At 54.4% G+C, this 24,264-nt stretch overlaps 5 protein-coding genes across 6 annotated transcripts in view; 2 read left to right on the plus strand and 3 right to left on the minus strand.

Moving 5' to 3' along the window:
• Nucleotides 1-15: 15 nt before the first annotated feature.
• On the minus strand, nucleotides 16-1,903 carry PTSG_01206 (uncharacterized protein; the record flags this gene model as incomplete). Its single annotated transcript, XM_004997121.1, has 4 exons — nucleotides 1,439-1,903; nucleotides 940-1,069; nucleotides 472-670; nucleotides 16-168 (listed from the first exon to the last, which is right to left on the minus strand). Exons 1-4 carry the CDS (start codon nucleotides 1,584-1,586, stop codon nucleotides 16-18), a joined length of 630 nt encoding a protein of 209 aa, XP_004997178.1. The 5' UTR covers nucleotides 1,587-1,903.
• Nucleotides 1,904-2,105: 202 nt separating this feature from the next.
• Nucleotides 2,106-9,584, minus strand: PTSG_01207 (uncharacterized protein; the record flags this gene model as incomplete). The annotated part of the gene is made up of 17 exons (XM_004997122.1): nucleotides 2,106-2,417; nucleotides 2,542-2,711; nucleotides 2,857-3,227; nucleotides 3,608-3,727; nucleotides 4,035-4,138; nucleotides 4,307-4,373; nucleotides 4,631-4,737; nucleotides 5,006-5,076; nucleotides 5,242-5,578; nucleotides 5,778-5,973; nucleotides 6,272-6,333; nucleotides 6,652-6,822; nucleotides 7,208-7,474; nucleotides 7,721-7,885; nucleotides 8,122-8,249; nucleotides 8,498-8,686; nucleotides 8,879-9,584. The coding sequence occupies 17 exons, from the start codon at nucleotides 9,582-9,584 to the stop codon at nucleotides 2,106-2,108; spliced, it is 3,543 nt and encodes a 1,180-aa protein (XP_004997179.1).
• A 189-nt stretch (nucleotides 9,585-9,773) lies between these two features.
• On the plus strand, nucleotides 9,774-17,276 carry PTSG_01208. Of its 2 annotated transcripts, XM_004997124.1 has the most exons (23): nucleotides 9,774-10,372; nucleotides 10,712-10,768; nucleotides 10,902-10,946; nucleotides 11,073-11,105; nucleotides 11,238-11,268; nucleotides 11,536-11,570; nucleotides 11,734-11,811; nucleotides 12,079-12,192; nucleotides 12,434-12,524; nucleotides 12,700-12,749; nucleotides 12,927-13,003; nucleotides 13,257-13,359; nucleotides 13,692-13,778; nucleotides 14,063-14,188; nucleotides 14,468-14,542; nucleotides 14,706-14,822; nucleotides 15,016-15,066; nucleotides 15,257-15,328; nucleotides 15,527-15,565; nucleotides 15,750-15,866; nucleotides 16,091-16,270; nucleotides 16,613-16,686; nucleotides 17,039-17,276. In XM_004997124.1, exons 1-23 carry the CDS (start codon nucleotides 9,809-9,811, stop codon nucleotides 17,127-17,129), a joined length of 2,307 nt encoding a protein of 768 aa, XP_004997181.1. In that variant the 5' UTR covers nucleotides 9,774-9,808; the 3' UTR covers nucleotides 17,130-17,276. The 2 variants fall into 2 exon arrangements, with proteins under 2 accessions (XP_004997181.1, XP_004997180.1); XM_004997123.1 differs by lacking the exon at nucleotides 17,039-17,276 and having other exon boundaries at nucleotides 16,613-16,773.
• A 573-nt stretch (nucleotides 17,277-17,849) lies between these two features.
• Nucleotides 17,850-23,415, minus strand: PTSG_01209 (major facilitator superfamily transporter domain-containing protein 1; the record flags this gene model as incomplete). The annotated part of the gene is made up of 15 exons (XM_004997125.1): nucleotides 17,850-17,888; nucleotides 18,101-18,207; nucleotides 18,519-18,556; nucleotides 18,822-18,943; nucleotides 19,282-19,367; nucleotides 19,630-19,688; nucleotides 19,927-20,027; nucleotides 20,403-20,481; nucleotides 20,690-20,756; nucleotides 21,120-21,261; nucleotides 21,561-21,733; nucleotides 21,998-22,080; nucleotides 22,363-22,586; nucleotides 22,976-23,066; nucleotides 23,300-23,415. 15 exons carry the CDS (start codon nucleotides 23,413-23,415, stop codon nucleotides 17,850-17,852), a joined length of 1,527 nt encoding a protein of 508 aa, XP_004997182.1.
• Nucleotides 23,416-23,967: 552 nt separating this feature from the next.
• The window catches only part of PTSG_01210 (uncharacterized protein), a gene marked incomplete at both ends in the record, with an annotated part of 10,357 nt that continues 10,060 nt past the window's right edge, over nucleotides 23,968-24,264 (plus strand). Inside the window, one exon of the mRNA XM_004997126.1 lies at nucleotides 23,968-24,093. Coding sequence (XP_004997183.1) covers nucleotides 23,968-24,093 — 126 coding nt within the window. The remainder of the gene's footprint in view (nucleotides 24,094-24,264) is intronic.

The raw sequence follows: 24,264 nt of genomic DNA on the forward strand, positions 1-24,264 counted from the left end.
GCAAGCAGTGATTGGTCATGTCACGGGCCAATGTGACTCACTGGTAATGTCCTTGATTGGCCTGTCGTCAAACACGGCTGGTGGGAGGGATCGAATCTTGGCCATGGCCGCGGCGAGCGAAGGAAACTGCTCCTCGTGGGCATCCACTTTCCTAAACAATTCGCGCTTCTGCAGCGGGGGCGTGGGGGGTGGCGCGCATCGCGAAAGTGAATCAACAAAACGTAAAGGGGTAAGGCTGTAAAGCCACACCATCCACCCGCGTGCGTGCAGCAAGTGTTGTTACATTATTGATGCGCTGAAATGACACGCAGAAGTGTGCTGGCGCGCACATGTAGTGACACGCTGAAGTGTGCTGAGGTGATATGCAAACACACATACACCCACAAACACACCACATACACACTCACACACACACATCACATACACACACGCACACACTCACACTCACATCACATACACACATGCACGCACATTGATTGGCTGGCCAAGGTCGACATCTTGCAAAGCATCTGTGCTGACAGCAGGGCCGCTGCTGTTGGCGCTGGCCACGGGCTGTGACGAGCGGAGGCGCTTGCGCAGTTCATTCAGGAACTCAACAGGATACGCTGCACGGTCTTGCCAGATGGAAATGACCCGAATCAGCTGCTGTTGGCCCTTTGCATCAAGCACCCTGTGCAGGAGGCAACCGCACCGCGGGCGTGTGAGCGGCTGCAATGCAATTGGAAGGTTTGTGTTTGCCATGTTTTGGCCACCAACCGCAGCTCCAGCACACAGGCAGACAGGCAGACACAGAGGCACAGTCACAGACACTCAGACACAGGCAGACTGACACACAGACACACACACACACACACAGACTGATAGACAGACAGACACACACACGCGCACGCACGCACATGCACACACGCACATGCAGACAAACACGTGCGTGGAACTTACTTGTACACTTCGGGGAGCACGGTTGGAAGCACTGGCTGGAAGGCAGTGATGTAGGCCATGCCTTTCTTCCTGCCTTGGAGAATCACGTCATTGGCCAAGAAGATGAACTTGAGCTTCTGCTTTGTCGGCGCTGTTCACGGGCCAGCGCAGGCAGAAGGGAGAGAGACAGGGGCGACAGGGGAAGAGAGAGAGAGAGAAATGAGTCAGAGAGAGAGAGAGAGAGAGAGAGAGAGAGAGAGAGAAATGAGTCAGAGAGAGAGAGAGAGAGACAGAGAGACAGAGAGACAGAGAGAGAGACAGAGAGAGAGAGACAGAGAGAGAGACAGAGAGAGAGAGACAGAGAGAGAGACAGAGAGAGAGACAGAGAGAGAGAGAGAGACAGTGAGAGGAATGAGGGAGGGAAGGGAGTGTCAACAACTCGAGAAACAACTCGAGCGAACAACAACTCCACAAACAGCTTGAGCAACCATTAAATCCCCCACCGCACACACACACACACCTTGTTTGAGCTCTTGCTGCCACACTTTGACAATGTCGTCTGCGTGCTTGGAAAAGTGGAACAGCCAGAGCGAGAGTGACTGGATGCTGTCCTGGCTGGTCGACAGCGTCGACAGCTTGCGTATCAACGATGCCTTGTTTAATGACATGTCGCGTGTCCGTGTATTTAAGTGTGTGTGTGTGTGCGTTTATGTGTCTGTGTGCAGCGAACAACAGGCGATGCTGTGTTAGTGGTGCAGCAGCAGCAGCAGCAGTGGATGGCTGCTGGAGTGCAGGCAAGAGCGAGAGAGGGGAGAGGGTGACAGAGGGTGTGAGCGTTGTCCTTCCTTTCCTTCTCTCTTTCTTTCTTCCTGCTGCTCGCTTGTCTGGCAGTACTGAAAAGTAGATGAAGATGTGGTCAATTATCGCCCACTGAGGCTTATTTTTGGTCGTGGGAAAGAAACAAGCGGTGAGAGACAGAAAGGAGGAAAGGCAGAGGAGGAAGTGAGGAGAGTGGCTGGCTGGTGGGCTGACCCTCTTCTGGGCTTGTATGTGTTGTTGTGTTGTGTGTGGAGGAGACAAGAGACACCAGAGAGCGGGTGCGAAAAGTGCCACGACCGCTCGCAACTCCAATCCAACCACCTCTGTCTTGGTTCAGCTTTGTTGAAAGCGTCAACTGACATGTAAGTTTACTTGCGACCACGACCACCCCTGCTGCCACCACGACCACCACGACCACCACGACCACCACGACCACCACCGCGACCTCCCCTGCTGCCGCCACGGAAGCCACCACGACCACCACGACCACCACGACCACCACGACCACCACGACCACCACGACCACCACGACCACCGCGACCACCACGGCCACCACGGCCACCACGACCACCGCGACCACCGCGACCACCACGACCACCGCGACCACGACGAGCAGCTGCATCACCATCATCTTGCATCATCTTGGCGCGCTTGCGGTCGTGTGCACCGGCCTCTTCCTCCTGCAGTGGTTCACAATTCAAGCCAGCAAGCAAGCAGGTGAGTTTGCATACATGTATGAAACGACATCAACTACATTCCACACACGAGCACACACACACGCACACACGCACACACAAACCGCACCTCCTGTTCCTTTTCGAGGAGCTCTGCAAAGTCTTCGGCAGCGGCGAAAACTGAGGACTTGACGCCGTCATCACCGCCCATGCCGTGCTCCATATCCTCGTCTTCATCCTCGTCGCCAGACGACTCGGCAAGCATGCGCTCCAGGGCGGACTCGTCAAGGTCGTCTTCTGCTCACGTGCAAGATGGATGGGTGAGCGCCAACCGGGCGTGAGTGCGCATCCAACAAATGCGTAGTTGGGTGGCCATGTCAACGAAATGTCAGAGACAAGAGAAACAGAAATTGTGAGCACAGCGTACGAGCGCAAAACACCTCACCTTCTTCATCGAGGGCATCGTAGTCGACGTTGTCGTAGTCAAACTCGTCCTCCGAGCTACCGGCATCCTCAGCCTCACCCTGCTCTTCATCGTCGCTATCAGAGGCAACAGCGGCCGCCTTCTTCGCGCGCTTCTTGACAGGACCCTCAACGTCACCCTCACCTTCATCCTCATCCTCCTCGGCTTCTCCGGCTGTCTCCTCCGCTGTTGCCTTTGCCTTCTTCTTCCTCAGCTTCTTTTCCTTCTTGTCTGCGGTGTCACCGTCGCCACCGGCACCTTCAGCCTCTTCGTCGCTGTCGGGGAACGAGTCGTAGTCTGACGCGTCGTCAAGGTCGTCCGAATCACTTTCTCCGTCGTCCCGGCCCATCGCGCTGGGAGCCGTGCAAGGGCGTGGTTGGTAGCCGGGTGGGGGTGATTTGTGATTGGTGGGTGGTGGGTGTCGTGTGAGGAGGTGTGGTGCAGTTGCTACAAAGTTGATGTAGAGTTGTTGCTTTTGCTCTACAAGCACAAAGATAGGCGCATGTGCATGCAGCACACAAGCGAGAACACAACTCTTCACACATACACATACACAAGCAAGAACACACAGCCAAACACACACACGTACACGCATACATACATACACACACGTATACATACATACACACACATACGCGCATACACATACACACATCCACACATCCACACATACACACATCAACACACACGCAACAGGTATTCTGTGTGATGCTGTGTGATGAAAGCTACGCACGTTGCAAAGTCGAAGCCCAAGCCGCCGTCAACCTCCTCGCGCGCAATGGCTGCGTCCAGGCTCTCGGGCTCATCAACAGCCTTCTTGGTCTTGCCGAGGGACTTGCGCAACTTGAAGTACCTGCACAGCACCGCACCACATGGCCGCAGCGGCAGCAAGAGCAATCGTGTGAGTTGTGTTGATCGTGGTGAGTTGTGACACAGAGCTATTGAAACGAGAAGGACGCATGCAACACACACACACACACACAAGCATGCACACATGCACGCAAACACACACACACAACAACAACACAAGCATGCACACATACACGCAATCACACACACACAACAACAACAACACAAGCATGCACACATGCACGCAAACACACACGCACACACACACAATAACAACACAAGCATGCACACACACACACAGCGCGTCGTACTTGAGGAAGAAGGCCTCATCTGGTGCGACTTCAGACTCGTCCTGCTCAAGGAACTGCTGCGAGTTGACGGGCGCAGCAATTGCCCGCTTCGACACCTCCTTCGGCTGCAGTGACCATGTGCAATGGGAGTGGTGAGCGTGGGGTGAGTGGTGGCGGATGTGCAAGGGATGGAGGCGGCCCATCAGTGGCAGATGCTTTGTTCCAGCACACAACATCGTACAGGGCATGATTATTCGTTAAGGACGGGATGTAAGGGGGGGGGGGGGGCTCACCTGCATGACGGACTCGCCACGCTTGACCTTCTGCTTTGGATTCTTGAACATGAAGCGGTCCAGGAACCTGAAGCGTCAGACGTGCAGCGTTCACGTGAGTCGGAGACGAGATGCTTCTCCATGAACTTCAGGCGAGCGGGAGGACACAATACCGCAAACACACACACATACACAAAACGCACAAACGCACACGCACATGCACATACATAAACGCACACGCACGCACGCACATGCACATACATAAACGCACACACACACACGCACACACAAATACAAACACATGCATGCACAAACACGCACACACGCGCACGCGCACACACCAACCTGGCGAGGGAGAAATCCTGCAGGGCATCGCTGTTGTATGTGATGACCTTTCCGCTGACGACCGCTTGGGCAAACGCCTTCACGGCAGGGTGGAAGTGGTGGTTCAGCTGCCATGGTGCATGGGCGCAATAGTGGAGGGCGGTGAGCAATGACTGACGCAAACAGATGCGGCACGCACTCTGAACACACAACACATACACACACATACACACACATACACAAACACATACGCACACATACGCACACATACACACACATACACATACACACATACACACACAGAGCGGACAACCACAAAACTCCCCAAGCAAGCACACACTTGCCCCGCCACGGTGCACAAGCAAACGTGCACAATCCATGGTGCACAGCACTCACCACGGCCACCTCCCAGAAAGCGGTGGTCTCTGCCTTTGCAAATGTCGGCTCGCGCTTCAGAGGAAGGTAACCTGAGAGGTGAACCCAGGCACAGATACGTGCACATGATAAGTCAGACATCAGCGCCAACGTGTGCATCTGAAGGTGGACACCTCACCATACTCAGCACCAAGCGGCCGATGGATGCACACATCACGCACAAGCACATGCTCAGGCACACATGCATATATGCACACCTGAAGGGAAGCGAATGCCGCCATCGATACGGGAGTTTTGCTTGTGATCAGCATCATCCTCTGTTGCTTCATCGCCTGTCTTCTCTGGCGATGACGTCTCGCCGTCGCTGCCTTCCCCATCTTCCTCTTCCTTGACGTGGCTGACCGTGCTATCTGCGCCATCACCGACCTCGTCTTCCTCTTTCTTTACTGCACTGTCGGTGGCTTGGCTGCTGTCTGCATGGGCTGCATTTGCCGTTTCCTCGCTGTCCACTTCGGGCGCGTCAACAAAGATCTCCTCCTCGTCAACCGCCTCGCCCTGGAACATGGCCTGGACCGCCGTCTTGGCATTCACAACCTGCACCCAGCGGACACGAGGAAGAGGCGCGCGAGTGATGAGTGGGGGGGGGGGGGAAGCGGCCAGATGAGAAGTTGGTGGTGGTGGTGGTGGTGGTGATGGTGGTGGTGGTGGTGGTGGTGGTGGCACCCATTGCATGTGCAGGTGAATGGTGCGAGCGACAATCAAGATGAGTCCGATTCAGGGAGGCCACACGAACCTTTGACAGGACAATGAGCGCCGCGCAGGCAAAGCTGGGAGGAGCCTGCAGGCAAACTTGGAAGAGGCGCTTGCAGAACGCGCGCACTCTGTCCAAGACGGGGTCTGCAATGATGGCCTTTTGCAGGAGCGTGAGGTAGAGGCCGTGCTTGGACGATGACGGCAGCCGGTCATCAAACAGCGACGCGTACAGCGCACTGCATGCGTATATATGTAGAATGCGGTGTGTGAGTGGGAGTGGTGGCGGTCGCTTGCTTTTCGACCACAGGAAGCAACGCACAGGTTGCATGGAGGCATCTTAACATATGAACGCAAACAGAAAGATGCTTGCACACACAGGCGCGCACGCACGCACGCACGCACACACGCACGCACGCACACACGCACGCACACACGCACACACACAATTGCACGCACACACACACACGCCCACGCGCACGCACACAATTGCACGCACACGCACACAATTGCACGCACACACACACACACACACACCGATAGAAACGGTCTGAGATGGAACGGCTGGAGTTCATGACTTGGAAGAGCAGCATGAGCGCCTGTCAACGGTGAGGGAACGAAGGGGACAAGACGTGAGTTTGGGCACACATTGTGTGACTGTTGGCACCAAGCTGAACACACATCCGCGCACAGTTCATATGTGTGCACATGTGTGGAATTGCACACAGAGGGGCCAAAGAGACAACGGGAGACCAGAAAGAACAGAAACATCATCACCACCCCAAGGGATGACGTGACGTCATTGCCTCTCCCATCTTCCCCATCCAACATCTTCCCCATCTTCCCCATCTTCCCCGGCCCACATCTGCCCTGTCCAACAGCTCTACCCTCCGTGTCCTCTCCACAGTGCAGGATACCTGCACGCTGCAGTTGAAACTGCCAATGTGTGTGATGCGGAAGAGGTCGCTTGCGTGCGCCTCGAACATCTCGTTGCTCGCGGCGCCGCGGTACGGGTTGGCGCGGTTGATGCCCGTGAGAACGGCAGAGAGCAACCGGTAGTGCTCCTCCTCGTCGGGCTTGATCACAGCCTGATATTGGTTTGGGGGCAAGACGAAATCGCCAACGTTGGTTGTTGAGGTGAGTGTTGGGGCGAGTGTTGAGGTTAGGGCGTGGGAACGCGAGTGATATACACAGGAAACACAACGTAGGAGTGGAGTGAAGAGGATGATGAAACAAGACGTCAAACAATTGAGCGAGTGGCACAACATAGTTGGAGCAGCCTACAATTGCGGTACAACTACTCGTCGGCAGAAGCCCAGCAAATTGCACACACTAACACACTTACACACACACGCACATATACAAACATGCACACGCGTATGTGCAAATGAATGCACACACACGCACACACACACACATTCACGCTCATACATGCACACATGCAAGCACACATACGCAAACACAGGTACACACCTTGAAGAACTCAAAGTAGATGGAGACGAGCTTCGCAGCAATATCCGCCATGCTGTGGGAGAGCTCAATCTGGGTAAGGAAGGTGATGGCGTAGTACTGGGCACGCAGCTTGATGTTTGGGCGGAACAACAGCTGCTGTACTTCCTTGATGACCACCATCGTCATGGACGGGTGCTCCCGCAGCAGCGTCTGCAAGTAGTAGATGGCACGCGAGGCCACCTTCTTGATGGGGTCGCCCATCGTGTTCACAATCAGCGCCAGCAGGCCCTGTGTGTGTGTGTGTGTGTGTGTGTGTGTGTGTGTGTGTGTGTGTGTGTGTGTGTGTGTGTGTGTGTGTGTGTTCATGTGTGTGTGAGATAGAGTGTGGAAAGGAAAAAAGAGAAACCATAGGACGAAGGGCAGCTCGTTGACACAGTGCACGAATGACCACAGGCACATGCAATGAATGACCACACGCACACACACACACACACACACATGAACACATGAACACATGAACACAAGAACACACACCTGCTCCTTCTCGGGGAAGCCTGTGAGGAGGTTGTAAGTAAGGGTGAGGGCCTTGCTCTTGATGTTTGCCTCCGGGTCCTGAATAAGCTTGCCGAGAGCCTCAATAAAGCTGCTGTAGTGCTTCTTGATGACGTCCTCGTAAACCCACATCATCACCACTCGATCCTGACATCACCAACAAGCAAACAAACAGCATGTCAACAAAGGCGCCGGCCATTGTGTGTGTGTGTGTGTGCCTGTGCGTGTGTGTGTGTGTCTGTCTGTCTGTGTATATGTGTCTGTGTGTCTCTCTGTGTGTGTCTGTGTCTGTGTCTGTTCATCCGCGTGCTGCACTTGTGAATGGACGCCTTCGGCTTGCGTGCAGTTGTTGCTGAAAGCGATTGCACTTTTACAGTTCGTACCAGGTTCTTGCTCTTGGCCTTGTCTGATGCGAACCCCTTCTCAAGCAGCTCCACGAGCGGACGGTGGGCGAGTGGGATGAGCTTGCGCTGTGGCAGCAGGCGTGACGTAAACACCTCATGCAGTGAATCTGTAAGGGGCACGTGCAAGTGGCAGTGACGTGAGATGTCATACATGGCGTAGAAGGTGGATCAACCAATGGCAGGTTGGCGTTCATGTGCATGCTGACACAAGCGTCTCATGACGATGCAATAATGCTCGCAGACCTACAAACACACACACACACACGCACACGCATACACACACGCACGCACACACGCGCGCGCGCACACACACGATTGCAAGCAGACACGGAATCCCAGAGTGTGCCCAACGCACCGCTGGCCATGATGGCTTCGCGCTTGCTCTTCTTTGTGACGCATTGCAGGAGCGACTCGAGGGCGTTGAGACGGTGGACAGCTGAGTGCTGCACGCGCATGACGAGGGCGGCGTGCTTATCCGCCAAGGTACCGGAGTTGAGGATGTTCCTCAACCAAGACTGGTCGTTGCCGCGCACTTTGTTCACGCCTGTGTGTGTGTGTGTGTGTGTGTGTGTGTGTGTGTGTGTGTGTGTGTGTGTGTGTGTGTGTGTGCGTGTGTGTGCGTATGAGTGTCGTGAGTAAAGGCCACGAGTGATGGCCTGCGGAGCGATGGCCTACGCATGCAAACACATGCACACGCACACGGTTAGCTGCTGCACAGACAAACGCAGTCACGCACGTGCTTCGTAGTTTTCGGCCTCTGTCTCCAGGAGAGAGCGGCCATATTTGCGGAACTGAGCAACAATGGCCGGGGAAGCGATGATCTTGCCACGGGATGTTTGGTCGAGCGTGGCTGTTGCCCGGTTTGGCTTTGTCTCTGTGAGCACATCGATCCAAGGCATGCCGCCCTCCACCAGCTGTGTGTTGCGAATCGCGGGATCAGGCAGGGTAATGCCCTTGTACTTGTCCATGGCTGCTTGCAGCTCCTCCACTGTCATGTCCTCTGGTGCCTTTGGGGCGGCGCTGGCGTCTGTCGCTGACGAGTCGTTTGCTGTGTCTGCGGGCTTGCCCTCCTTCTTTGCCTTCTTTGCCTCCTTCTTTGCCTTCTTTGCCTGTTTCTTCTCCTTCTTCTTCTCTTGCCTCTTCTTCTCCTTCTTCTCCTTCTTCTCCTTCTTCTCTTTCTTCTTGTCCTTCATCTCAGTCACGTCCTTGGCCTTGTCGGTGATCTCCTCCTTGACCACCTTCTCTGCCTTCTCTGCCTTCTCTGCCTGAACCTCCTTCACCTTCTTTCCACCCTCCTCTTGCTTCGATCCGTTCGTGGCCTTCTTGTCCTGCTTCTCCTTCTTGTCTTTGGCTTTCTTCACCTTGGTACCCTCGGCGGGCTTCTTGCCAACGGCTGCATCGCCAGTCTTCTTCTTCCTGTCGTTGCTCGCAGGCTTGCCCATCTTCGACGATGCTCTTGTCTGCGCACGCACGATGTGGTGGTGTGTGGCTTGGTGTTGTGTGTGTGTGTGTGTGGCTGCGCGTTTTGCCTTGTTGAAAAAACACACCACGTGCAACCAAAAAAAAAGGTTTGGCCTGTTGCAGGAATCCAACTCTCCGCCTTCAAAAAAACAAAGCATTTACTTGCTTGTGGTTGGCGCCCGCGCCGTTTTTGAAGAAGAAGAAGATGAGCGAGAGTGAGGATAACGGCTCCACCTCCACTGCTGTTGCTGTGGGAGGTGCAGGAGAGCATGGCGAGCATGGCGAGCTGGACGCTGTGGCGCGCATCGCTGCCTTTGATGTGGACGCCCTGTTTGCGTCGCACTCTGGGACAGCGGTGAGCGGGTCGCAGACCTCGCTTCCGGCGCTGTTCTCGCCAGAACGCTCGCTCTCGGCGTCCCTTGCTTCAACGCTCTCGGCGGCGTCATCTTCCTCGTCGCTGAACATCGCCACGCCTGGGCGTTCTTCGGGCCACCCAGCCACTGCCAGCGCAGGTGCACGCGTGCAGCGTGAAGGCTATCCTCGCAGCCATCGACGCAGGAACCAGCCGCGGCAACAGCAAGGCAGGCGCGAGGAAGAGCTGGTGGCCCAATGGCAGGAGCGGTGGCAGTCAAACAACGACCAGCACAGCACAACACGCCAGCGAGCTGATGTGGACGGACTGCGGCGTAACTATGAAGCACAAGTGCATGAACTCGAAGACCTCTTACAAAGCACCCGCCTGGATCTCATTCAACTCCGGCAGTCTGCGGTGTGTGTGTGGGGGTGGGTAGGTGGGTGGGTGGGTGGCTTTTGTTTGTGGGTGGCTTTTGTTTGTGCATGTATGTCTTTGTTTTTGCGTGTATGTGTGTGGTTGTGTGTGTGTGCCTGTGTTTGCTCGGATGCTTCATGTGTGTGTGTGTGCGTGTGTGTGTGTGCGTGCGTGATTGTATGTTTGTGTGTGCTTGTGTGATTGTCTGTGTGTACGTGTGTATTTGCTCGAATTCCTCATGTGCGCGTGTGTGCGTGTACCTTTGTGAAACAAAATAACACCTCGTGTGAGCTTACCCTTCGCTGACTGTTTGCTCTGCTGGTGTTGCACTCTCAATAGCATGCGCGGGAAGACCAACTCAACCACCGCATCCACAATCTCAGTGATGAGCTGGAGGTGTGATGTCGTGGCGGTGCTTTGTGTGGACTCGAGTGTGTGGTATCGTATGTCAAAACCTGCAGCTGAATGCATTGCACCTCACGCAACGTTGTCTTGTTGACTTGTGCGTCCCAACCGCCCTTGTTGCCAGAGCTATGCCGCAGAGAACAGGCGCCTGCAGTCCAAGATCTCGGAGGTGCGCTGCGTGTGCTTCGCTTGTGTTGGTTTAGCGCGCGCGCGCGCGTGTGTGTGTGTGTGTGTGCGATGCTTAATTGGCCGTGCATCTCACAACACCCGCTGCGCCATGTTCTGTTTCTTGCAGGAACGCAAGCAATGGCAGCATGCAGTCGACGAGGTCAGGTTTACCAACAACGCCTTGCTCATCTTGAAACCCACACATGTTGTTGTTCTTGCTCATACACATTCCACTGAGTAACGCGTGATTGTTAACCTCTCCATACACCATGAACGATCCATCTACATTCAGGCAACACAGCGTTTCGACAACGACCGTCAGCGTGAGTCTGTGTGTGTGTGTGTGTGTGTGTGTACGCGCGCGTGGTTGCATGTCTGTCTGTGTCTGTCTGTGTCTGTCTGTCTGTGCCTGTGTATCCGTGTACCTGTGTGTGTGTGTATCCGTGTATCTGTGTGTGTGTGTGTGTGTGTGTGTATCCGTGTACCTGTGTGTACCTGTGTGTGTGCGTGCAGTGTTCCGCATGACCATGCGTGGTTAAACTGCAACGGACATGCTCTGATGAATGGTGTTGTTGCTGTTACGGTGACAGAAATTGAGCAGGAGCGAGAACGGCTTCGAGTGCAGGTCGGTGCACACTCAATCTGTTGCTGGTCTGCTGTTCGTTGTTCCTTGTGCTGTCTTATGTTTCCCTGTGACGTCTTCCCTGTGGTGTGCTGCAGTGCCTCACCTTGAGGATTACCACTCGCGTGCATCCTTTCCGCTCGCATACGACCACGATGCACAACAGGTGGCGGAGCTGTCGACTGCGCTTGAGACCAGCAGGCAGGAGGCGGCAAGTGCAAACGCAGCCATCACGCGCCTTAAGGTACTTTCGTTGGCGTCAGCACGTTGAACGGATATATGCCGTGGCGAATGCACACGTGTGCGTGTGTCTGTCCGTCTGTCTGTGTGTATGCGTGTATGTGTGTCTGTATGTGTGTCTGTGTGTGCATGGATGTGTATGATGCGTAAATGTACGCGTACACATGTACATCCATGTGAACACACGCGTGAATACTGCGCTACTGCCATGCGTGCTTGGCCTCACCACGAACGTGCCGCCGCCAACAATCGCCGCTGGTGTCGTGAGCAGAAGCAGGACGCGCGCCTCGGCCGCATCTCGCAGCTAGAGGAGGATCTGCAGACGTACCACGTCGAGATGACAGCAATGAAATCAGCCCTTGATCGCCTCACAGATGAATACACGGTGGGGGACGGAGTAATGTGTGTCTGTGTGTGTGTCTGTGTGTCTGTGTGTCTGTGTGTTTCGTGTGCGTGTTTGTGTGTGTGCGTGTGCTTTTGTGTTTCGTGTGCGTGTATGTGTCTGGGCGTGTGCTTTTGTGTTTCGTGTGCGTGTATGTGTCTGGGCGTGTGCTTTTGTGTTTCGTGTGTGTGCGTGTGTCTGGGCTGCCGTTCGCGTTCTCATTGTTGCCCGTTTCTTTGTGCAGACGATTGATCGCGAGCACGCAGCGCTGCAGAAACGCCATCAACAGGCGACGCACGACAACAAACTGCTCACCCAGGACAAGACCTATCTCGGTGGGCACCATGACACATTGTTCTGACGTTGCCTGTTCTTGCTCGTCGCTGCTGTGGTTGGAGGACAAGTGGCAGTGTCTTCATGTTGTGATGCACACACGACCATATCTGCACATTCAACATGCTCACATGCCCACGCACCGCATGCACACATTCACGTCATGCCGCTGTGCAGAGAAGCAGCTTGCGCGGGAGCAGAACACGGTCTCCATCCTCAACTCTCAGGTTTGCACGCGATGCATGAGTGCAACGTGGACGAATGGTTATCAGGTGGCGCAATTGTCCTGTGGCGGTTGATGACTAGTGCATGTGGCACCTTCACGTGACCAATGCCCGCTCTCCTCTTCAGTCTGTCTTTTCCCGTCCATGTCACGCTCATTTGCGGTCCATGAATCGATGCAGTTGAGTGATTTGCAGGTGAAGCTGCGGTCGTCGGAAGCGAAGACGCGCGAGGCTAAACTTCAACTCGACACACAACTGTACGCAACCCACGTGGTGGGATGTGTGTGTGTGTGGGTGTGGGTGTCGGTGTGTGTGTGTGGGTGTGGGTGTGGGTGTGGGTGTGGGTGTGTGTTGGTATGTCAGTGTGTGTTTGCCTGTTGTGTGTGTGTGTGTGTATTTCTTTCGAGCTGACACTGCCACACAACGTCCTCTGCATGTACACACGCACTCACGTGTGTTTTTGATGACTCCGACTGGTTTCCTTTCGCCTCCAACATCACGTTGCGTCAGAGCGGAGCAGCGGCGGCAGTTGGAGGAGAATGTCGCCACCCAGCTGGCCGAAATGAAACGCAAGAACGACGAGGAAATGGACAACATCAAACGTTCCAATGAGGTCTGTGTGTGTATGTGTGTGTGTGTTGATCCGTGTGTGTATGGGTGTGTGTGTAAATGTGACCGTGTTTGTGTGTGTGTGTGTGTGTAATGTGACCGTGTGTGTGTGTGTGTTTGTGTGTGTGTGTGTAAATGTGACCGTGTTTGTGTGTGTGTGTGTGTGTGTGTGTGTGTGTGTGTGTGTGTGTTTGCTCGTCTGCCCCTCGTCCGTGTACGTGGTGGCGTATCCATCCGCCTGTGCGCTTGCTTGTCTACTCTCCGCCACCCATGCAGCGTCTCACCAAGCCTTCCTCGTGCACACACATGTCGGCGTGTTCACCTGCCCTGTGACAGTCTGTGCAACTCCGCGAACTGGACATGATGCGGCGTGATCGCGAGCAGGCGATGCATGCACATGCCGTCGCCCAGGCCAAGCTGCAGGTGACAGTGGTGTTGTTGTTGTTGTTGTTGTTGTTGTTGTTGTTGTTGTTGTTGTTGTTGTTGTTGTTGTTGTTGTTGTTGTTGTTGTTGTTGTTGTTGTTGTTGTTGTTGTTGTTGTTGTTGTTGTTGTTGTTGGTGGTATTGGAGTTGAATGGTGGTGGTGGTGGTGGTGGTGGTGATATTGGTGGAGAGTGCTCTTCAACGGTCACACTGATTCCCGCATTCATGTTGCGCACACGTCTCATTGGAGCCACGACGATCCGCTTGCTTCGTGTACATGACAGGCATTGGAGCGGAAACATGTGGAGGAAGTGGACAACTTGAAGAATCAAATTCGCGACCTGGAATCGCAGTTGACAAACACACACGCAGAGGGAAAACTCAAGTCGTTTGAACACGACCGCACAACGGTACGAAACTGTTCGCGTTCGCACGTGCATGCTTGTGTGTCCTTGGAGTGCATGTGTCGTGCATGGCTGCGTGTGTCCGCGCAAGTGAATGCCCATGTGTTGAGAGTGAACGTTCTCACCGCACACACTCACACACACATACACTCACACTCACGCACACTCACACTCACACACACGCACACGCACACGCACTCGCACTCGCACTCACGCATATTCATACACACACTCACTCACACACACACACACACACTCACCTCTGTGCCTGCGCATCGATGCCAGCTGCTGCTGGAGGAGAAACAGCAGCAAGTGCAATCGCTGGAGATGAAAGTGGATCGGTTGCAGCAGGAATGCAAAGTGAGCTACCTGCGTCGTGTAAGCCGTGAGCCACCACGCTCTGTCTCTGATGTCACGATTGTTCAGGCGAACATCTACGCGCTCAACACGCACACACACTCAACTCACACGCGCATTGTGTGCACATCAACTCCACACGTCAACGTCACACCACGCGGTGCAGGTTGTGCGTGAGGAGTATCAACGACTGGAAGTGGACTCGCAGCAGCGCATCGCAACGCTGCGCGCGCAGCTCGATGACGCAACGACGAAGATCAATGCGTTCACCAAGCTGGAAGACGTGAGTGTTAGCTGGGTGTGGATTGTTTGCTTGCTGTGATGTGATGGCTGAGTTGCATGCGTGCGTGTGTGCATGTGCTTGCGTGTGTGTGTGTGTTTGAGCACCAAGCGCACGCGACAACGTATGCTTTGCTCATCATTTTGCGATCACACACTCGCACACATGCTCAATTTTTACGTCTCATTCATTTCAGGAATTGGATCAAGTGGTGATGGCGGCAGCAGAGTCATCCGATCCGCACAAGGTGTTCTGGTGCTTGGAATGGTGACGACGATCATGAAGGACAACATTTTCATCCATGTCTCGAATGTTCAGAGATTCACTGCTGGATGTGAAGAACCTGTGTGTGTGTGTGTGTGTGTGTGTGTGTGTGTGTGTGTGTGTGTTGACTCGCTTCGCTTACTGCAGTCCAATTCACCATCTTGTGCCTTCAGGTGTTCCTGTCGTTTGGATACGGGCGAAACACGCAGCGCCGCGTGCAGAAGACAGTCGACCTCGCAAGACAGGTGTGCCTGTGTCTGTGTCTGTGTGTGTGTGTGTCTGTGTCTCTGTGTGTGTGTCTGTGTGTCTGTGTCTGTGTGTCTGTGCTGTTGGTTGCTCATTGAACGCGATATTGCTTTTCGTACACTTTGTGTTTGCTCTTGTGACGTCGAAACCACTGTGCCCATTCACACGTGTGTACGCATGTGTTGCTGATGGCTCAGGTGCTGGAAGCGCGGAGGGCACAGGCCGAAGCGCAGGAGGTGAGCTGCGTGATGTGACATGGCTGCTGGTTGAGCATGAAGTTGGAGATTGGGCGTGTCACCACCAACGTGATGCATGCACGCATACATGCAACCATGCTCCGTTACATTATCCCGTTTTCGTACCGCACAACGTTCATGTGAGTCACTCACTGTTGTGCTTGTCGTCGCCCCGTCCACACAGCGTGAGAAGCAGCTCAGAAGTGACTTGGCAGAAACGCAGCAGCAGCTGCGCGATGCACAAGCGCTCGTCAACAACGCCTCGCAGCCCCTCTCCTATTTCTTACACATGCTGGAAGAGGTAATGTGTGTGTGTGTGTGGGTGTGGGTGTGTGTGGAGGGGGTGTGGGCGTGTGTGGGGGTGAGAGACAGAGAGACGGGAGGAGGGAGAGACAGAGAGGGTGTGAGGTGGGTGTAGGTGGGTGTTGGCTACGCTCCCTTCCGTGTCACGGGAGGGCATTCCCCATCAAACAAATCACACACATTTCACCCACACATGCACATACTGTACACGTGCGCGAGCAGAAGGACGAGCGACTTCGAGAGGAGAGGGCGCGCGTGGAGGCGCTGGAGCAAGAGCGTGTGCAGTTGGAGCAAACGCAGCAGCAGCTGATACGGGAGCGCGACGCCTTGAACCGCCACGCTGTCATTGGGAAGCGCCACGCACAGCACTTGCGCAATCTGCGGGCGAATTTCAAGGACATGGTACTGCGTGTTTGTGTGTGTGCGTGTGTGTGTACATATGTGTCTGTGTCTGTGTCTGTCTGTGCGTGTCTGTGTGTACATATGTGTCTGTGTGTATATATGCGTCTGTGTCTGTGTCTGTGTCTGTGTCTGTGTGTATATATGTGTCTGTCTGTCTGTCTGTCTGTCTGTCTGTCTGTCTGTCTGTGACTCTGTTGGTAATTCCATGCAAGCATGAATGGCGTGATGCGATTGCTTGTCCCTTGCACGACCGGCACCCACCTTGCCATCTCCCCCCACAACAACACAACACTGGACTCACAGTCGCCTGCACATCATCCTCCCTGCTGCTTGATGCGCCAGCTGTCGCAACTTCAAGATCAAGGGGAGACATCACTGGCAACAACACTGACACAAATGCTGCGCGCACAGGCGAGGTGATTTCGTGAATACCTGCTGCGCTATGGCACTGTCTTCTGCTCTGTCATGTTCTCTTGTCATGTTGTTCTCTTACTGTGTTCGTTCGCTCTCACTCACATGCGCCACTCACTTGTCGATACACATACACTCACTCACTTGTCGATACACATACACTCACTCACATGCACCACTCCCTCACATACACTCACTCACATGCACCACTCACTCACATGCACCACTCACTCACATACACTCACTCACATGCGCCACTCACTCACATACACTCACTCACATACACTCACCCACATGCGCCACTCACTCAAACACACGACTTTCCACTGCGCACATGACCATCGTCTTCCGTATCAGTAGCGCTGGCGGCAGCAGCGGCCATCGCACGAGTCGCAGTGGGCCGGCCCCAGTGCTCGTCCACAACAGAGCAGCAGCGAGGAGCACGTAGTGGAATGCAGCACACACACACACACACGCACGCAGGCATGAGCATATGCACATGTTCGTAATTCAACAGGCATTTCCTTCAACTTTGGTGTGTGCACCACGTCAACGTCGTCGCGATGATATTACAGATTGTTTACTCGAAACTGTCAATCCCTCACACACTCACACTCACACACACACACACACACACACACACACACACACACACACACACACACACACACACACACACACACACACACACACACACACACACACACACACGAGACCATCGAACGTCAACACTTTTGTGTGTGTGTGTGTGAGGGAATGGGATCTAAAACGAGGCTCAAGTCAGAAAACCTGACACACGCACAGAATGCTAAGAGAAAACAACCACAGCAGGACAAACGATTAAACAGGCAAGCAGGCAGGCAAGGTTTGGAAAGGGGGAAGAAGAGGTTGCTGACGAGACGCTGACAGGGACACACAACACGAAAAAGCACAACAACACAAGCACGATAAAACAGCAAGGAGGAAAGGCAGAGAGGAGAAAAGGACGCTTAAACAACAAGGAGATGTTGCGAAAAGCAACACGCAGGATGTTGAAGAATGGAGCGCTGGTGCTGTATCGGGCTGGATCATGGTACCTCGCTCGCCCCCTGGCCCTTAACAACCAATACCAGTGACAACCCGGGGAGGCGTGCGTGCGCACTGTCAAACGGTGGGCTGCGTGTGCAGATTACTTGAGAACGCCAACACCGGCGCTGTGACGAATGGCCTGAAAGAGGGAGAGAGGGGAGGGGGGTGATTGAAGCAAGCGCGCATGTCAAGGAGAAATGTGAGTCACAAAGAGGGATGCCATGCGATGGCAATGCACTGTATAAGGTGGCATAGAAAGGACGCTGCAACGCGTAGCATGCAGGACACAATAGGTGTACACACGAGCAGAACACAAACAGCACAATGGCTAATCCCTGGTGCAAAACTGACCACAGACTGCTCCTTTGGAATGGGGATGTTGAGGCGGGACATGTAGCGCAGGCGGATCTGCTGGTTGGTCGCCGCCAGAATCTGCGTTGGCTCCGGCTCGTTGGTGACTGCAGTGCCAAGGGAATAATGACACACATGTAAGCGCGCACGTGCACCACACACACACACGCACACACACATGTAAGCGCGCACGTGCACCACACACACACACACGCACACACACACAAGCGCATGCACACACACATGCACAATCAGGTGAAGCGCAGACATGGCGAGACGATGAGGTGAGGGAAATGTGAGGAAGTTAAAGTGGGCAGAAGAGATGGGTTATGGCGTGTGCTGGCACGGGCCATTGACGGGAAGGGAAGCATGAGCAATTGACACAACCATTTGCAGGTTTCGAAGCCATGCTACTTACGCAGGGAACGTTTCTCCTCCTCCTTGTCTTGCTTGGCGCTGGACGCAATGGACAAAACCAGGGTGAACATACGATGCAGGACGCATGCAAGTGAGCAGAGGATGGTGAGGTGGTGACATCTGTACAAAAACACGACTGCATCCAACGCATTCCCACACATGCATGCGCCATACACACCCACAGCAACCAAGAACAATTGACAGCAACCCACAACACCCAACAACAACCCACAGCGCTCAACAACATGACCACCACCGCTCAACAACATGACCACCACCGCCACTGCTGTCGCGCGTGACGCACCGCTCCTCTGCGCTCCAGTTGAGGATTCCGGAGCCGGCGGCGTCCATGAAGAAGAGGAGGACACCGCACAGGAGGGACAGGCACAGCCACGCGCAGAAGAACATCTCAAGCCACAAGTAGCCCTGAAATGAAAAAGGTGTCACGCAGAGAAGGAACAGGAAGAGATGGATGATGGGGTGAGGATGGCGGGGTGTGTGTGATTGTGCTGTGCCGCGAAGAGCAAATAACAGCAAGCTGTATGCGGGGGTGTATGCACGCGCGGGGGTGTATGCATGCGCGGGCGTGTATGCATGCGCGGGCGTGGACAGCTCACTACACACACACACACACACATACACACACACACACACACACACACACACACACACACACACACACACACACACACAGAGCACAATTCACCCACACGCACAACACACACACACACAGCACAACACAAAGCACATGTGTGCACGCTGACGTTGTCGTCGACGATCATGCCGGCGACCATGGAGATGACGGCGAGGCCGAGGTTCTGCAGCGCCTGCATAAACCCGTACGCAGTGCCTGCAGTGCAAACGGAGAGAGAGAGGTGTGTGTGTGTGTGTGTGAGAGAGAGAGTGTGTGTGTGTGTAAGCGGTTGTATGTGTGAGTGTGTCTGTCTGTCTGTCTGTCTGTGCAAGTGTGTCTGTCTGTGTTTATGAGTGGGTGTGGGCAGGGGTGTCTGTCTGTCTGTCTGTCTGTCTGTATGCCTGTGTCTTGGTATGAGTCTGTGTGTGCTTGAAGTGAAGAAATGCCACGAGTCTTGGAGACGGCATGAGCAACGTACCGAGCTGGTGCTCTGGCAGGACGTAAGCAACCATTGGCCACAGGGCGCAGGCAACAAGACTGGATCACGTCGTGGTGATCGGGACGTTTGTTAATTAGGCGAATACGTGCAGCAGGCGAATGCACACAGGAGGGCGGTTGTGTGGAAACAGTGAGGGATTGTGCGTGGACACACCAGCATACACAACGGCCCGCCTGTGCTGATTGGAGAATACATGGACAATTACACACGCATACATATTTCACTCGCACACAGTGACACACGGACACGCACACGCGCAAACGAAGCGCATCTCACCTGTATGCGAATCCCATGACAATGACGCCAGCGTACGGATTTACAAACGTGTACGCGAGGAGCATGTGGGAGAACAGGGTGGCGATGATGCCGAGAATGCACTGGTGATCATGACAGCAGTGGTGGTGATGATGATGATGATGATGATGATGATGATGATGATGATGATGATGATGATGATGATGATGATGATGATGATGATGATGATGATGATGATGATGATGATGATGATGATGATGATGATGATGATGATGATGATGATGATGATGATGATGATGATGTGGTGTGGAGTGGCAGGCAATGAGGTTGGGGTTGAGAGGTGGCGTGAACCTGGTGGCAGCGGACAACGCTTCGACCAAAGCAATGTGGCGCCACACACACACACACACACACACACACACACACACACAACCCACACCACCATCGCCACGCGACATTGCATGCTTCACAGCATTGGGGAGGGCGGTCGTTTGTACCCAGGAGAGGTTTCGGCCGGTCTTGTCGACGAGGTAGCCAAATGCGGGCGACGCAACAGCAGAGATGACGTACACAAGACTGCACGCATGTATGGGTGGACGGTGACGGTGGCGAAGTATTGTTATCGTGGCGAGTGGTGGATGTCATGGGGGGGGGGCTAGTGGTTGTTGTGGTGAGTGGTTGCTCTTGTGCATGCCTTGATTCTGAACAAACCACCCTCAAGTGCATGAGAGGACGCCGAACAGTGAGTGCATTCATGTGAATGAGCAGCACAGTGCTCGCTCACCTGTTGATGGTTGATGCGGTTGACTGGATCAGGCCCCACTTCTGCTGGTAAAACGTCAGCGCAAGGCCTGATTGTGTGTGTGTGTGTGATTGTGTGTTTAGGAGCGGGGATCACGTAGAACGGCGGCGTGAGCTGAAGAACTGTTGTGTTAGCTTTGCAAGCACGCGAGCACAGACACAATTTGAGGCGCAAACGCATCAACATGGAAACACGCGCACACACACACACACACAGAAACACACACATACAGATACACGCACACAAAAACACACACATACAGATACACGCACACAGAAACACACACATACAGATACACGCACACAGAAACACACACATACAGATACACGCACACAGAAACACACACGCACACGCACACGCACACGCACACGCACACGCACACATGCACACTGCCTCGCCAGGCTGTCTGTACCGATAAAGGGGAAGACGGCGACGTAGTACGCGACGCAGATGACACACATGAGCCAGAAGCTGACGGGAAAGTCGAGAATGTCCTTGAGCTGGATGACTTCGCCCGTCTCGCCATCCCCGCGCTTCAGGATGCGTGCAGCGCGCTGGTGATAGTGGTGGTGATGGTGAGGAGAAATGGTGGTGAGGAGAAGTGGTGGTGAGGAAAAGTGTCGTGGTAGTAAGGAGGAGGGTAGTGGTAGTTACAGTGGTGGTAGTGGTGGTGGAGAGAAGGGTGTTCGGTGGACAGGTGATCGTTCGTGGGCAAACACGTTGTTGAGCGCGAGGGCGAACGCACGTAACAAATACCCACGCACATGCACATGCACACAAGTACGCGCACATACAAGCATGTGCACACACGCACGCGCGCATGCGCAGCTCAAAAAAAAAAAGGCAGATCAACCTTGTCGAGCCAGCCGGCAAGGAGGGCGCAGAGGAGCGAGAAGACGCAGATGATGCCGCCAATCCAGAGAGCACCGCCAAGGGCGTGGTCCCCCTCGCCAAACGCGTCGTAGATGGGCTTCATGATGTTCATGTTCACCGTGCTGCCCACGCGCGAGAAGCTCAGCTGCAGGCCTGCGCAGGCGAGGACGGGACGGAGGATGGGAGTGACAACAGTGAGCATGCTGATCAGCACTGGTTTCGCGCCAAACCTCCGGCTGTGTCCTCGTGCATGGAGGAAACAAAGGCACGTACAACGGGACAAAAACTACGCATCTCGCGTTGGAACATAAAATGTAACAGCACATAAATACACATTCAGACACATTCATACATGCATTGATCGCACACAAACACACGCACACACAGAAAGAGGAGGATGGGTGGGTGGGAACGCACCGAAGACCATGTTGAGCTCCTTGCCCTTGAACCAGCTGACCGCATACGTGTTCTGTGCCACAGCCAGATTTTCGCCGCCCAGCCTGCGTTGGGGAGTGGCGGCAAGTGGTGGTGGATGGAAGTAGTGGAAGTGGCGGTGGCAGTGGTGGTGGCAGTGGCGGCGGCAGTGATGCGCATGCGTGAGTCCGCTTGCCAAGCACATTAAGGACATGCACGCGGTGGACACAGAAGTGAACACACACACACACACAAGTGCGCATGCACACGCAGGTACGCATCACACACAAGTGCGCATGCACACGCAGGTACGCATCACACGCATACATACAGACGCATCACACACACACACACACACACAGACGCACCCGAAGATGAAGCGGCCTGCCAGGACCAGTGGATAGCTGCCCGTTTGCGCACCGACGGCGGACACGCACTGACCGACCGTGACCAAGGCTGCAAACAGGATGGCGCCCCAGCGAAGACCGAGGACCTTGTCCATGAGGAAACCGCCTACAAAGCACAGGAAGACGTTTGGCCACGAGTACAAGCTGTACGTCAGCATGAACTGGCTCGTGTTGATGTTCAAATCCTGTCAACCGAGAAAAGGGGGGGGGGGTGTAGTTAAACGAGTGAGACTGCGTGTTCGAGGACATGGACACAAAGCAGATGGAGAAAGGGGGAAGGAAGGGGATAATAGCGGGGAGGGAGGAAGGGAGGAAGGAGGGAATGTGTGATGCACAACAATAAGGAACATGTACACCTGCACGTACGCAGAGGAGCAAAGCAGGAAGGAAGAGAGGAACGAGGAAGGGAGGAAGGAGGGAATGTGTGATGCACAACAATTAGGAACATGTACACCTGCACGTACGCAGAGGAGCAACGTTATACACCGACACGTACGCGCACAAACACCACGTAAGCACACGCACACGTCAACACACACACATACAACTGCAGGTGTTGGCAACCTCTGCGTACCTCCTTGAACTGATCTTGGAGGGCTGCAGGGTTGTCGTACACAAAGTAGTTGCCGAAGCTGAGGAAGCACGTGACAAACAGGAACATAAACCTGGTGGGGGTGTTGCCACGGAAAGAAATCAATGTGAGCGAAGGTGTTGGGGTCAAGGAAGCGCGCGCACAGGTGCACAAGGAAACACACGCGCGCGCGCAAGGAAACACAAAGGCAAACAAGCTGTCACACGCACACGCACAATACACACACACACAAAACCGCACAACACACAACACCGCACACACACACACACATATAACACAACAAAGCACAACACAAGGTCCGCTCACCGATGGGACCAGTGGAACGGGTTGCAGAGGTTGCAGCCCTTGTAGTTGCTCTCGTCATCGTCCCGGGTGCTCTTCAGCTCCTTCTTGGCATCGTCGCTGCCGCTGTTACCGCCCATGGCCGGTGGTGATGATGGCGATGATGAGCTTTGATGCGGGATGGATGGATGGACGGATGGATGGGTGCGTGTGTGCAAAGGAAACAACCAAAACAACGAAGAAAAAGGCGGGAAATCTTTCGCCAAGAGCAAGGAGAAAAAAGAAAAAGGCCTCAGGGGATTCGAACCCTCGATCTTCGGTTGACATGGAGAAGGCAAAAGGCGAAAGCCACACCCCCTCCTGTGTGCACCGCAACCACAAGAACCAGCCAGCCGGTCCTTGTCAGACAAGCAGACTCTTCTCTTCCCCCCTTCCCCTCCCACCAAAGCAACCAACCCCACTCCCCTCTTTCCCTGTTCGTCTCTCTCGTTTTGTTCGACCATCTCCTCGATCGTCTCCTCAGCTCTTCCTGGCATCTCGCCCGCGCCACCAAGCCCTCAAGCCCTCAAGCCCTCAAGCCCGCCGTCCGCGCCACACGGATTGCCCACTGAGCGATTGACCTCCAACCCAGCCCCACAACCCCACACACCGCTCCTCAGGCTCCACACACACACACACACAAACACACAGCCATGGCTGACCAGCGACTGACGCACGGCGTGTCCGTGGCAGCTGTGCGGCGGTTCCTGGATGATCTGAAGCGCGAGTTCCCCGACACGTACACTGAGATGACCACGGAGGATGCCTGCAAGCAACTGGTTGTTGTTGACAGGCAAGTCCTGTCTGTTGAGTCATCATTGACCTCCCTTCTTCACGACACCGAAATTCACATTCACCTCTCTTGTGTTCTGGAATGTTCGCGTGATTTCCCTCCAACCTGTTGCACGTGCAGTGTTTAGCTTGTGTGGTTGCTCGATGTTACATGCTCT

The sequence above is a fragment of the Salpingoeca rosetta genome, assembly GCF_000188695.1.
Source record: "Salpingoeca rosetta unplaced genomic scaffold supercont1.4, whole genome shotgun sequence".
NCBI lineage: Eukaryota > Choanoflagellata > Craspedida > Salpingoecidae > Salpingoeca > Salpingoeca rosetta.

Bases quoted from the DNA above. Each gene is read 5' to 3' on its own strand.
- PTSG_01208 (XM_004997124.1), top strand. From the start codon at position 9,809: ATGAGCGAGAGTGAGGATAACGGCTCCACCTCCACTGCTGTTGCTGTG. The intron at 13,779-14,062 runs GTGACAGTGGTG...TGTACATGACAG, and splicing joins TCGCCCAGGCCAAGCTGCAG to GCATTGGAGCGGAAACATGT. The intron at 14,189-14,467 runs GTACGAAACTGT...CATCGATGCCAG, and splicing joins TTGAACACGACCGCACAACG to CTGCTGCTGGAGGAGAAACA.